This window comes from Cricetulus griseus, chromosome 2 (genome assembly GCF_003668045.3).
Source record: "Cricetulus griseus strain 17A/GY chromosome 2, alternate assembly CriGri-PICRH-1.0, whole genome shotgun sequence".
NCBI classification, from domain to species: Eukaryota; Metazoa; Chordata; class Mammalia; order Rodentia; family Cricetidae; genus Cricetulus; species Cricetulus griseus.
Window position 1 is genome coordinate 286,797,824 of NC_048595.1, and position 14,881 is coordinate 286,812,704.

General features: G+C 43.7%; 2 protein-coding genes across 3 annotated transcripts in view; both read left to right on the top strand.

The window, feature by feature from the left end:
- The window catches only part of Zdhhc14 (zinc finger DHHC-type palmitoyltransferase 14), a 235,773-nt gene that overhangs the window by 148,831 nt on the left and 72,061 nt on the right, over positions 1 to 14,881 (top strand). The gene's annotated exons all lie outside the window — the stretch shown is intronic.
- LOC100771390 (iron-sulfur cluster assembly 1 homolog, mitochondrial) lies at positions 7,437 to 8,004 on the top strand. The gene has a single exon (XM_027401063.2). It carries the CDS (start codon positions 7,474 to 7,476, stop codon positions 7,861 to 7,863), a length of 390 nt encoding a protein of 129 aa, XP_027256864.1. The 5' UTR covers positions 7,437 to 7,473; the 3' UTR covers positions 7,864 to 8,004.

The window sequence follows — 14,881 nt, forward strand, 5'->3', positions numbered from 1 at the left end:
TTTAAAAAAAAAGTAAAAAACAAAATCCCAGAAAAACAGCACAGTTCTGTTACTCTTGTAACAGAACTCTTGTAACTTTGTAAAAATCCATTTTTCTTTTAAACTAGCTTCTCAATCATCATCTGGAAGGGTGTTTAAAGGATTTTAACACAAAGGTTTGTAGCATTCTTCCTATGGTTGTGTGATCCATGCCTACAGTCTTCCTAATGTCATCCCGTGCTGCAGAGCTATGTGTTCAAGATCTGGGCTCTGGGCTCTGAAGGCAAACTGGCTAAAAAGTACCAGTGTGGGGATTCGAGCTATGCAAACCCACATGGTGGTGGTACCACCTTTTCCTACCAGTCCAATCAGTAATGTATAAATACTGATCTTTGCTAATTTCCAATGAGGGCTGTCTATAATATAATATGAGCTACAAATTCTGGCCGTACATGCAATACTAAATTTTCCAGTAGCAACTTGATTGTAGTAGAAATAAACAGATGAAGTCAATTTTAATAAAATATTTTCTTTAACCCATTTATTCAGTGTATTTTCTTGTACCTAACCTAATCCTCTCATGTAAAATGTAATCAATGCTTACATTGTTGAAATACTTTACATTCTCTTTTGTTCCAAATCTTGGAAATCTCAGATTAATGTCACACTGGACAATTCACTTCAGACTGGCTATATTCAAGTGCTTAAGAACTGTGCCCTCTGTCTGGGATTCCAGGGAGAAAGTTGGTTATTGCCAGCCACGGGTCCCTGTGAGAGACCTTGTCTCTCAAAACAAGATGGGCAGCACTTAAAGAAAATATACTCAAGGTTGATGTCTGGCTCCAACACAGAGATTATATCTATGGACCTGCATACATGCCTACACAGAAGTTGGCTATAGGAAGACAAGGGGAGAGAGAAAAAGAGACACACAGAGAGACACAGTGAGATTGTTCAGTGTAGAAACCTGACCCTGCCAAGATGGAGAGCTGAGGCATGGAGAACACAAAACATCTGGAAACCTGGCCTGCAGGCCTGGCTACACATCGCTCATCTCCCTGGATTTCCCTCCACCACCCTGTGCAGATGGTAGTGAGCCCTTCTAAATTGAATCCCACTTAAGAACCATTCCAGCTCAAAGGGAGCCCCAGCATGATGACAGAGGGCTCCTCCAGGCTTCCAGATACACTCCTCCCTCCATAAAAGCAGCTAAAATTGCTCTTCTCTGCTGATGAATGGTTGTCAGTTTTTCTCTCATCAATATTTTAATGACTGTTTGCACATTTGGGCCTCGACAGATACAGAGTCTGTTGGTAGCTACAGAAGTAGATTGAAGAGGCGACTCAGGGGGATGCAGTTGGCCGTCAGTGGCAACATGGTCTGTCTGTGACAATGGGTGTCAGCCCTGGCCCTGGCTGCCTGGAAGTCTTCCGAAGCAGGTATTCTGAGACTGTCCGGGCAGAGCAACAGGCAACCCACCTTGCCCTCTGATGCTGTCTTCTCGGAGACAGCTTTGTTCCACAGCAAGCACACAGCAAACTTCAGCCCACAGCCTGGCCTCTTCCTTCACTATGACGAACCACTGAACTCACCACATAAAGTTGCCCACCACGTAAAGTCTGTATCAGTGCAAAGAACCTGCCCCATGTCCACGAGGGAAAGCTAAGCCACTATGGCATCTTGGAGGTCACCCACTCAGAAGAATATTGCTGGAAGTGTTTCACGGTCACCTCCTCAATTCTCAGAGTGCTGTGTTCAGATCTTGGGTTCATTGTTCAGTTTTCCTGCTTTCAAAAGCTGTGATGCCATGGATGTTATCTTGGAGTTGTAGCAGTTACAAATGTGCTGTCCAGGAAGGAGTCAAGAGGAATAATCCTTGAGGACCTGCGACTCACAGAGGAGGATCGGGAGCTGTCTTTCCATGTCAGTCAGGTGTCGGAAATGAATATGAGAAACAGAAATGACAAAATGACAGGAAAGTAAAAAACTTGAAGCAGGCATCCCAGGGTCTCAAGGAAGCCAAACTGGAAACCCCCCCAGCCCCCCCCAAATAAATAAAAATAGAAGCAGCTTAAATGCATGGAAATAGGAAAATGGATCATTGAAATATGGCATAACTGTGTGTCAACTGCCATTAAAGATTTCACCAGCATGCTAGAGATCCTGGGTTCTCCAGTATTGAAATGTCTGGTATGGAAAAAGGAAAAGATCAGTGGCTTATAAGAGTTATCTGGGTATAATCTTGACAGCACACACAAATACAAAATACAAAATTGTATCTGCACTGCAATCTTAAGATATCCAGAAGCCTAGAAAAATGACCCAAACTATAAGGAGGCTTTTTGGGGGGAGGTGTTATATTGGTGAGTGATTTCAGTTGTTTCCATGTTTTCCATCTATATTACTGATACTTCAAAATCTCTGTGAGGAGCATGGAATACTGGTGTAATCAGAGGAAAACCTGTCACTGTGGCTACAACTTGAGTGAATGGCTTTTAACACTCTCCGCTCAGTACTTCCCTAGCCATGGCAAATCCCAGTTTTTCTCAAAAGGCTTCCTTTCCTCCAGGGATAACGAGACCCATGGTCCTACTTGATTCTCACAGCATTCTGGGAATGAGACACTAATGTGAGGAAACTGTGAAAACAGCAAAGGGCTGATGCAAGAGGACATATGGGCATCATGAGGCATCGTGACGGCCACAGTGTCTGTTTGCAAGCCCATGAGAGCATAAGGAATGAGGAACTGAACACGCACATATGTGTTGCTAAGAATCAGAGCCCACAGGAAATGGGAATCAAGGTGTGGCCAGCACTTAGCTACACACTACAGGAAGGGATTAGGGGGCCCAGGTGTGGACCATGGCTAGGTGAGCTGCCACCAGCCAATGGGTGGGTCCCACAGCTGCTCTTGGAGCTGATGTTCACTCTGCTTCATTCATAGCAGAGTTGGTGAGAGAGGTGCCACAGCTGGAGGCAGCAAGAGGATCCAGAGGCTGTGTTGAGTTTCATCAATTAACTGTGAGCTGCTGTGTAGTAGCAGGGACCAGGATGGGGTGAGGATCCCACCCTTAATCCATACGAGAATCCCCCAGGAGGCCTGGCATCTTTCCTGCTATTTTCTTTTTCTTCTCTCCATGTTGGATGGTTAGTTTTGATTGTCATGTTGAGTAGATTGAGAAACATCTATGGAGTAGTGAGGCACACCTCTGGGTGTCTGTGATTGTGTTTCTGGAGAAAATTCGATCCTGAGGCCTTTGACTTCATCAGTGTATTAGTCCTTCGAGAGGTCCTTAATAGGATGGCATTATGGCAGTAGGAGACGGGACCATGTTTCGGGGCACAGCACCAAGAATGTGTCCCTGGGAGCTGTGTCTGCCCTGGCCTCTCCCTGTGTTCCTTTTCTCTCTGCCTGTTTTGTTGGAAAAATTAAAAACCCCCAAAAGCCACCAGTGATCCTCACTAACTCACACACCCTCAAACAATATAAGAAAGTCCCTGAGAGCACTCTGAATCCAAGCACCTAAGTTTCCTGTCCATCAAGAAGTCACTCAGTCACATGTTCCTGCCACTGTGATGTCCTGCCCAAGTACACAGAGCCAGGCAACCATGAGTGAACCCTCTGAGGCCATGAACTCAAATAACAATTATTTCCCTTGAGTTGTCTTTGTTAGATATTCTAGTCGCAGTGACAAAAAGGAACATACCACACACACTTTGTTTCTTATAAGCTATACACATCCACAAGGAAACACTTTTCCTTAAAGACCCCCAACCGACAGGTGGGTGTGCCACCAAGCATAGGTGTGCCATAACATCTAAATGTGAGGTCTGCCATCCTAGCACTTGACTAAATCTGGTTAAGAGACCTGACAATGCGGCGGCCTGAGGGTTGTCAAGGCAGATACAAACATGACTGACTCCGTCAGAGATTCCGTGTTTCGCTGTGAGTTACTGAGTTGAACTGGAAGGCTGAATACCTATATATTGCCTCCCCAGAGTCCCCGGAACTGGCTATCTAAAGGTCTGTAGAGACAGTGAGAAGCACTAGTGTTTGCGACATCTCTAACAAAATAATTTGAGTCAAATTGAATTCAAAGATCTGTCTTTGACATGTATTTAGAATCTTAACCAGCTTTCTCTTCATTACTTTGATGTTTCAACAAAGACATTAAGAAATGGCCAATCACTCATTAAATATCGATCATATTAGACAGAAAGGGGAGAGAAATTAGTAGTTCTAGTAATTAGTTTGAAATGGCTACCAGTTCCTATGTACCAAAAAGCACATGTAGCCAGGAAAAGTCAGGAGGGGCAGTTGGCAGGTGTCTCATGGTGGGGTGGGCTGGGGTGGGAGGGCTCAGTAAGACCTGGCAGCTGAGGACTAGGAAGGCGGGAGAATGAGACCTGGAGCCCTGCAGCACATCTGTGACATGAGACCTAGGGCCTCTGCCACAAAGAAGCAGGACAAAACTTGATGCTTCAGAGCTAAAATACATACAGAAACTTCAAATGACTCTTGTTGGGCAGAAGCTCTGTGATGGCCCATTGTTCTGTCCCTGGGGCAGAGTTAGAAGCCAAGGTAGCCAGAACTGCTGTTGGGATCCCCATGCAACCCCTCTGAGCAAATGTGGGTTAGGGTCTCTCACAAGAGGAGCCTCTTCCACAGGATACCTACCACATTCCACTTTCTGGCCACTATAGGCTTGTAGCCATATCATAATGCAAAAGTGCATTCAGCCCGTGTGCTTTTTGGTACATAGGAACTGGTAGCCATTTCAGACTAATTACTAGAACTACAAACCCGTTTCTCTTCCCTTTCTGTCTAATATGATCGATATTTAATGAGTGATTGGCCATTTCTGAATGTCTTTGTTGAAACATCAAAGTAATGAAGAGAAAGCTGGTTGAGGTTCTAAATACATGTCAAAATCTACACTGCACCCCTTGACAATAAGCTGTTTGTTCTAACCTTCTCAGCATGTACATTGTGATTTCACATTGTGGATAGGGTCATTTATTAGAGAACCTATAAGTGGCAATGAAGGCAAATAAATAAATATAGACTCAATGCTGCCAATCTTATAGCCACATTTAGATGCATTTGATTTTTGTCTGATTTCCCATTGGAGGGCTCAGCAGTGCCACTGAAGGCTGTCATGGACCAGCAATGTGTTTATGAGGCCTGGGGTGAAATAGCAGTGATCTACTGATGAATTTATCCAGGCTGTCTTTGTAAATGAAGAGTGCTGTCAAGGCAAGACTATTTGTCTACTTTCATTGTCATCACTTTAGTAGAGAGGTGTTAAATTGAGATTATTGGTCCAATGTGGGTTTGGATTTAGGCTGAGCAGGTGTTTGTTGGATGGATGCTTGTCTACTTGGTTCTTCAATGCATTCACGTCTGTTTGTGAGAATAAGGCAAAAACATAAGCTATGAGAATGTATTGATTAGTTTTCTATCACTATAATTAAAGACATGAGCTAATTAACTTATTAGGAGGAAAGGTTCATTTTGGTTCACCACCACCACTTTAAGATGAGGTGGAATCACTTCAAGTAAGACCCTTGATGGTGACCATGGTTGCTTGTGTCAGAACAAAACATTCACATCGGAAGTCAGAACTCAGAGAGAGCTAGACCAGCTGGGATCCCACAGTCCCTTGGGATAGACTAGTTACTTTCTCGTTGTTGTGACCAAAGCCCTGAAAAGAAGCAACTTAAAGAAGAATTTGTTCTGGCTTACAGTTTAAGTTAGAGTTTGAGGGGACATATTCCATCATGGTGGGGGAGACATGACAGTGGGAGCAGTAAACTGTCTAGTCACATAGCCTCTGCATCAGGAAGCAGAGTGAACAGGAAGTAGATCTGAGCTATAAAACATCAAGGTCCCACTCCTGTGAGTCACTTTCTCCAGTGCAGTGTCACCAGCTGGAGACCAAGTGTTCTGACCCGTGAACCTAAGGGAGACATTCCACATTTAAACCACAGCAAAGGGTGTGCCCTCAATGACCTAAAAACTGTCTACGGTTCCCCGCCTAAGAAGCCACAGCAACTCCCAAGAGTGCACCCTGGGGACCTAGCCTTTGACACGTAGAGTCATGCAAACCACAACAGAGAACATAGGCAGGTCACTAAGTGTTGTCCAGATTGAGCCACACACACACATATTAAAGAGTTCAAAGGAAAAGCCATGGTCAGTAGAATCAGGAAATTGGGTACCAGGAAAGTCTGGTATAGAACCCTACACCTAAAGATGAGAGCCTTTTATCTGTCTTCCCCCTTGTAAAGGCTTTAGTAGCCAGTGAGGTTCAGTCAGTTAGTGGGCACAGAACTTGTACAGTATGACTCTTGTGTCCTGACTGCTGTGGGATGATCCTTCTGTATGCTGTGAGTATGCATTACTCTCATTGGTTAATTTAAAAAAAAAAAAAAAAAAAGCCGATTAGCCTATTGCAAGGCTAGACAGGAAAGGCAAACTGAAAAGGCTGGGGGAAAGAAGGGTGGAGACAGAGAGAGGCCAGCCAGCCGCCAGGGGAAACAAGATACTAGAGGACAGGTAAAGACACAGGCCACGTGGCAATACATAGATTAATAGAAATGGGCTAATTTAAATGTAAGAGCTAGTTAGTAATAAGCCTCTGAGTCGGTTATTTAGGAACTGGCAGGCTGGGAAGAAACATCCGACTAAACCTAACACTGGGGAAAGTGCCCCTTGGTGATGGTGTGCAGTCTCCTGGTGCAAAATCTACATGATGTCTTGGCGGATCAAAGAATGCAATTCCAGTATCAGAAGGTAGCTTTCTTGGAGGTAAATATTCCGTCGGGTTGATGTATATTTGTTAAATGACCTGGGTTTCCAACTTAGGCCCATACATTGTACGTCATGGTGTTCCTAGGAGACAGTTTGAGAGCCCAAGACCTTGGAGTGACCCAGCCATGAGTGAAGTGAGCTCCTCCTCTGGGTTTCAGGAATGACGTGAGACTCTGAAAAATTATCTTTACACTCAGACTTCTAGGAAGGCTCAGAGGACATCTTCCAGAAATGATCAATGAAATCTCTGAACCTGTAATTAATTTTCTGAGAGCAGCAGGGACACATCCATGCCATCTGCATTTGTGACTGTCAGAGCATCAAAGCAACCTCAGTCTCTTGCAAATGTTTTATGCTCCAACTAAAACTCAGTCTCAAAAATAACATTTTTTGCTCTTTATGAAGCAATGTATTTTGCTTATGGAGACTCTGATAAGCATAAATAAAATGAAAATAGATTTTAATCTAATAATACTTTAAATCCTAAGTCAGAGATGTCCGTAGTTCACATTTTGACACATACTGTTTTTTCTCTGAATACCATATTTTATACAAATATTTGATTACGGCTCGCCCGCCCGCTCACTGCCCTCGGTCCGCGTCCATGGAGAGAGGCTGAGGCAGCCGGACGATGCTCCTCCGGCCCGCCCGAGCGAGGCTGCGGGCTCCTCGACGTGGCCATGTCGGCATCGTTGGTCCGCGCCACGGTGCGCGCTGTGAGCAAGAGGAAGCTGCAGCCCACGCGGGCGGCGCTCACGCTGACCCCCTCAGCTGTGAACAAGATAAAACAGCTTCTCAAAGACAAGCCAGAGCACGTAGGTCTGAAAGTTGGTGTGCGAACCAGGGGCTGTAATGTCCTCTCTTACACCCTGGAGTATACAAAGACAAAAGGAGATTCTGATGAAGAAGTTATTCAAGATGGAGTCAGAGTGTTCATCGAAAAGAAAGCACAGTTAACACTTTTAGGAACAGAAATGGACTATGTGGAAGACAAACTATCCAGTGAGTTTGTTTTCAATAACCCCAACATCAAAGGAACTTGTGGCTGTGGTGAAAGCTTCAATATTTGAAACCTCAGGACTCCAAGCTCCAGGAGAGCCGGAATCTACCTGGGAGCTTACTGAAGAAATCATGTGATTGTCACGTGCTCAGAGTTTATAATGTGTGGCCATCTCAAGGGGGGAAATAAAGTGATGCATTTTGGAAATCAAGCCAGTGTGCTAAGAGTCCCAACAACTGACATCTGTATTGTCTTGGTATCTGTATGTGAGAGACCATTGGTTTCTTTGGGTCGTTCTTCTGTTCTTTACAGAAAACTCCTACCCTGCTCTTAACACTGCAGTGTGCTTTGTGACAGAACCAGCTTTGTGGCCACAGATAACAGGTGTGCACCCAGATCCAGGTGGGACAACTGTGGGTGACAGCATAGTGGTACCTCATTCCCCTCTCAGATTTGCCATGGCCTTTTATATTTTTATTAGAAATATGGTTATTGGATGCCTCATTTGCCTGCTCCTCAGCAGTTCCACACTTCTGAGTGGTGGTGTCAGAAGGTGGGCGCTGCCAGGCCTGGCCTCAGTCCATCCCCTAGGACGTGCTTAGACCTTTCAGTAGGAGGCTGCTGTGACCAGCAGCCAGCTAGCTCACTGCACTTCACCCTGTGCGTGTAGAGACTAGATCCGAGCACAAGTCAGAAGAGTTAGACCGCACCCAGCTCCCCCTTCCGCACAGATGATACCAGTGTTCTATGAGACACTCAGTGGGGGTGAGTGGTGGACTGGCTTCCGTGCCTGGGCAGTGTTTCCATAAGACTTTCTTAATTTATGGAGATTGCATTAGTTTTCTTTTGAATGGAAAAGTCTTGTTTAAACCCTTTGTGTGAATTGCCATCTTGTTTGTTTAGAACTTTGAAACAGAGATCCTGCAATGGTGGAATTACCCTTGGAGCACAGGACCTGTGGAGCAGAACATGGAAGTGTTGTCTTATAGTTCCCAATATGCGTATACTCTCTGGTTCCTAAATGAAATAGCTGAATTTTTAGTGTTTTTATCACCCATCTTTTGAGTTGTGATTTTGCTGTAGAGTACAGGCCAGCCTCACTCTCGACCCTCCCGCTGCAGCTTTGAGACATGCCAAGCTTTTCTTCAGAGCGGTCTTGACTTGTGTTGACATCTTAAGTGACCTGTGATTTTCATGAAGTAGCTGGGGTTAATATTTGCGCTATTTACTAAAATACCTACCACCAAAATGTACCATGTAGTTTTATATGATTGTTGATAAGTCTGTATCATAAGTAGACTTGTTGATACACCTTTAATTTGTGCAATATTGTATGTAGCGATTGAGTATCAATTAAAAAACACCTCTCTGTGAAAAAAAGTATTTGATTACATTTTTTTTTACTATTTTGAAGATGAATTCTCTCTAATATGTTATTTACCATCCTACCCCATCTTTAATGGGTGTATAATAGTTTACTCTATGATCAAGTCATAGTTTATTTGCCCTCATGTTAACTTTGCAGTTATTCCCAAGTTCTAATAATAAATGGCAGTGTTGTCATCAGTGTTCATGAAATTTTTCCTTACATCAAGTATATAAACTCCTATTGGGCTATTTCTGAACCAAGTGATTTATGTATTTAAAGATTTATTTTTATTTTATGTGTGTGAGTGTTCTGCCTGCGTGTATGTACATATATGCTCCACATGTGTGTAGTGCCCACAGAGGCCAGAAGAGGGGGTTATTGGATCCCTTGTAACTGGAGTTACAGATGGTTGTGAGCCACAGTGAGCGTGCTGAGAACCCAACCCAAGACCCTCACAAGAGTAGCAAGTGCTCTTAATCGCTGAGCCACCTCTGCAGCCCCAGACTTATGTCTTTAAAGTTTTGAGAGACAGCGTCCTTGTCCCTGCAGAGACTATTAGTTTGTGTTCTTACAAGAAGCATGTGTCTGTGTTTCTGCTCTTGGCACTAAATAAAGTAACCTTTGAACTCACTTGTTTGAGTGAGGTGGTTATTCTCTCTTTGTGTGAGTCGTGTCTGTTCATGTTTTCCCTCCTCTTCCTCTCAGAATCGCTGTCTTTCTTGCTCATTTGCAAATGTTACTTAAGGACATTGTGATTCCTGTAAAAAATATTTTTCTACTTTATCATTTTCATTTATGGAAGCTTTTGATATATATTTTTAAGTTTTATATAAAAAAAATATCCGCCGGGCGTTGGTGGCACACTCCTTTAATCCCAGCACTCGGGAGGCAGAGGCAGGTGGGTCTCTGTGAGTTCGAGGCCAGCCTGGTCTCCAGAGCTAGTGCCAGGATAGGCTCCAAAGCTACACAAAGAAACCCTGTCTCAAAACAACAACAACAACAACAACAACAACATGTTTCCTTTATGTGGGTTATCTTACTATATATGCTTAACACTGGGGCCAGCAAGATGGCTCGCTCAGCAGATGGAACACTTGCTGCCATGGCTGGTGTTCTGAATTCAATCCCCAGGGCACACAGAGTGGAGGATGAAGACTAATTCAGGTTGTCCTCGGGCCTCCATGCACACACTGTGGCACACACACTCACACATATAGATAAATAAATGCAATAAACATTTTTAAATGGCCTCCTCAAATCTGTACTTTTAGTTCAAGTTTTTATTTTTACATCTGGATCTTTGCATGACTCTGACTTTAGAGTTTTCCTCTCTCTTTAGGATTAGCCGGTTATCATAAATCCATTTACTGATTATCTGTATTTTGCTTGCTAATTTGAGCTATGTTTTATCAGGTGTTAAAGCTGAAGCGAATCTGTGTCTGTTTAGTAATTACCGGTTTCTGTTTTACTCTTCCATTTATCCATGGGTCTCATATTGCTCCTCATTATTTCTCTTTGCAAATATTCTCAGCCATTTTTTCAGGTGAAGGGTGACATTATTTTATTGTCTGTCAGCTCTTCTCATGTCATACTGGAATGTTAGTTGGCGTGAAATGGATGTACAAGGTAATTTGGGGAAAATGGACAAATCTCAAGCACTGCAACTCTCCAGGCTATTGGATGCCTCCTCAGGTTTTCCTTTCCTTTTTTTTTCTTTTACTTGTTTTTTCAAGACAGGGTTTCTCTGTGTAGTCTTGGCTGTCCTGGAACTCACTTTGTAGCCCAGGCTGGCCTCAAACTCACAGAGATCCACCTGCCTCTGCCTCTTTAATCTTTGATCTTGGTGTGCCACCACCCAGCTCTCCCTAGGTTTTTCAAAATCTCTTCAAAGACTCCATGTTGTTTTATAGTTTGCTTCATCTGGGACCTTATTATTATTTGCTGTGTACTTATTCCTAGTGGTTTGGAGGGAATATGTTGTACATGGAGCAGTACTCTGCTTACAATTTTTAACTAGTTATATTGATAATATACGAATGCTGTTGAGTAGAGGCATAGGCAGGGGCAGGATCTCTGTGAGTTCAAGGCCAGCCTGGTCTACAGAATAAGTTCCAGGACAGCCAAGAGTACACAGAGAAACCCTGTCTCAGAAAAAGAAAATTCTTTTGAAGTATGTGTGTGCGTGTGTGTGTGTAGATAGATAGATAGATAGATAGATAGATAGATACCTATAGATATGTATATATGGTATATATAAATGTGTGTGTGTGTAGAGAGAGAGATTTATACTAGTTACACCATTGAAGGTTTTTATTCATTTTAAACAATATATATTGATGAGAGACATAAAAGGAAAGAGCGTAATCTCCCTAGTGGACACTTTTATTCTTTAAAGTATAGCACATTTTTAAATAGCGACCCTTGCTTCTGTGACATCCTTAGATCCCTTTCCCTCAGGGCTACAGATAGAATCTTACAATAGTATGTGACAAGTGAGAGAGAAGCCAGCCCTCCCACCCAGGACCTCACTGATGCCCTCATATCAGGGACCCCTCAAGCTTTAATAGAAGTGTGTGAGATTTTCTGGTGGTGACACGGGAGCACAACCTGCAGTGTGGTGTCCAGTGCCCACCGCTTCCCTTTGTTCTCTTCTGCTTGTCTTACAATAATGCAAACTCTGGCAAGCCAGGCTGATCTCTGTCCGTGTCCAGGAGCCAGTGGTCTCTTACGGTGCAGAATCTACCCCCACAGAGCACAAACACATGCAAATATTTGGAGCTTTGGCCTTCAGAACTGACTTTTTCATTTATACAGCACAGCAGTTTTGTGTGCATATGTGCAGAGAAACCTGACATTTGAGGAGAATTAAACTCTGCAAGGACAAAGGAACTTCCCTTTCTTTTTCACTCCGGAACAAGGCTTTGCATCCGACTGGAAAAGAGTGCCTCCAAAATAAGGTCATCATTAATTTTCTTTTGTTATGAGTATATATTGGATTAGCTTGGCTAGTTAAACTAAAGGGGTCATGGCTACTAAGCACTTTCTTTATCTTCTGTCTTTTGCCTCACTAATTAATGATTATATGCATATGCATATATACAATATGTATTGTCCTCTGGGACATGAGCAGCTTCGGAGAAACAAGCCTTTGATAGCTGTGGACATCGTAGCATTGTTAGACCCCCAGAAAAACTCAGGTATCTGGGGTCCCAGCCCACGACTTCGGTCACCCCAATCACCAGGCGGATTCGAGAGCTTGATGCAAACTGCATGAGCCTTTATTGTTTTTTAACGAGCTAACCCCATGTTAGCTCAGGTCTTTCACTCACCCGCCATCGCGGATGGCTAGAAAAGACACCTCGAACCGGCTGCCGAGCAATCTTGTAGGGCAGTGTAAGGGGAGTGTCTAGGAGTACGCCCAGGCTCAGGATTGGTATGCCTCTAGGCTTGGAGGGCTTGCCCTGTGTTGATTGGCCAATTGGTTGTTATGGCCCATAGGCCCTCCCAGGTTGGTTGCTATGCTCTGTGCATCATTGCTGTGCACTTGTCCGTAAAGCACACCCAGAGCCATAAAGCATAGCACCACCAGCTAACTTCTGATTGGTTCCTTGCCACAAGGCAGGAACCTAACCTCTTAGTGACCAAGACAAGGTCATAGCGAGCACGTGTTACTGTCATGGCTGCCGAAATGGGGGACTGGTCCCTTCAGCATCAGGCGGTGTGATATCTTTCCGTAAAAATGGGAATCCACATTTACCTGAGTATCATAAATTCCTTTCCTGTTGCTGTGATAAACACCATGACCAAGGCAGTTTACAGAAAGAAGAGTATATTGGGCTTACAGTTTCAGAGGGTGAGTCCGTGACTATCATGGCAGGAAGCATGGCGGCAGGCAGGCATGGTTCTGGAGCAGTAGCTGAGAAATTCTACCTTGAGAAACAACCAGGAAACAGAGAGAGCTAACTGGGAGTGACATGGGCTTTTGAACCTCAAAACCTGCTCCCAGTGACACACCTCTAAGGGGCCACACTTCCTAATCATCTCCAAACAGTTCCACCAAGTGGGGACCAAGTATTTAAACATATTGGGCCTATTGAGGCCAGTCTCATTTAAAACACCACACTAAGACCTATTCTCTCCAATAGATTAAAAAAAAATCACACTGATAGCATTCTGTGTTTCTGTTTTCTGAAACTTATGATTCCAATATTATTTTTAGAAATATTTCAGTTTACAGTCACTGAATTCATTGTGAACATTGGTATTTCCCAGTCTACCGGCATGCCAAAAATAACACGTTGCCACTGTCACATCAACTTCACAAAACAGCACACATCCACGTATAAGATCTCTCCTTGAGTGGGTCGATGTAATAAGTACACTCTCATTTAAAATTGGTGTTATTCTGGACCACAGCTGTTGTCTTTCGTGATGTTTTTCAAATCATGTCCCCAGGAGGACGTTACAAAGGACTAACTTACTGGGCCCATCTCAATCAACCAAGTGTTTCACTCCTGACTGTATGAGAATTAATGAGGTTATTTGTAAAATTTTCTTTGACAATATCCCAGATAAAAGGTGTTTAAAAACTGGTCTTTGGCTGTTTTGGGCAGCGCTGACTTGCCATAACCATTGTATTAGCTCTTCATGTCACACTGACATCTTTGCAAACGGCATTGCTTCTTCTCTGCCACCTTCATTCTTAGTCAGCCTCTTTATCAACTGTAAGTGTGAGCTGAGAACATTTAGGAAAGTCCCATTCTTAGCTTCGACCACCCAAGATGGGTATGTATGAGAGTAAAGTCAGTCTTCCTCTCCCCTTTTCCCCTCCCTCCCTCCCTCCCTCCCTCCCTCTCTCTCTCTCTCTCTCTCTCTCTCTCTCTCTCTTTCTCTCTCTTTCTCTCTTTTCCTCTCTCTCTGTCTCTCTCTCCCTCCCTCATTCTTCCCCCCTCTCTCTCCCTCCCTTCCTCCTCCTCCCTTTCTCTGTATAATTTCCAGGTAAATAATCTTTTATGCATGGTATTTGTCAGAGTACCTAAAAGAAGAGCACAAGGACTTCACCAAGCTGACTTAACACATTTTCTGGCCTGCCAGCAAGTTTATCTCACTCACTGATGAATATGGCACCAACAGCAATGATTTCCAAACTTTCACAAGTGCCCAAATCACCAGGGGATCTTTGAAAATGCAGGTCCTGGATAAGGTGAATTGGAGTGGAGTTGACACCAAACTGATACATGCAAACAAGTTTTTTGATAATGCCAAGACCAATGGTTCACAGACCACACTTAGAGTAGCTTCTCTGCCTCCATAGTTCTGACATATTATGGGCTGTGAGATTCTTGCTTGTGAAGAACCAGTCTGTGCATTGTGGGGTGTTTCAACAGTATGTCTGGCCTCCATGCTAGTTGCCAGGAGTGCTACCTCCTACTTGTGACAACTAAAAATATCTCCAGGTATTTTAACATTTCCCTGTGGGCAGAATCAACCTTGGATAATAAATAAATTCCACCCGGAGTGATCCTGACCACTGGCCAAGGTTGAGATCTAGCCTACAGTACGGTTCGTTTGTGTAATTAAATTATCAAAACCCCATTCTCTGAATTATCTGCCCTCCATAGAGTATATGCCACAGAGGACAGGGGACTTCTCCTGTGCACTCCTCTGTCCACAGCACCTAGAAGACTATTGGGTGTCTAGTGGACCTCTATTAGATACT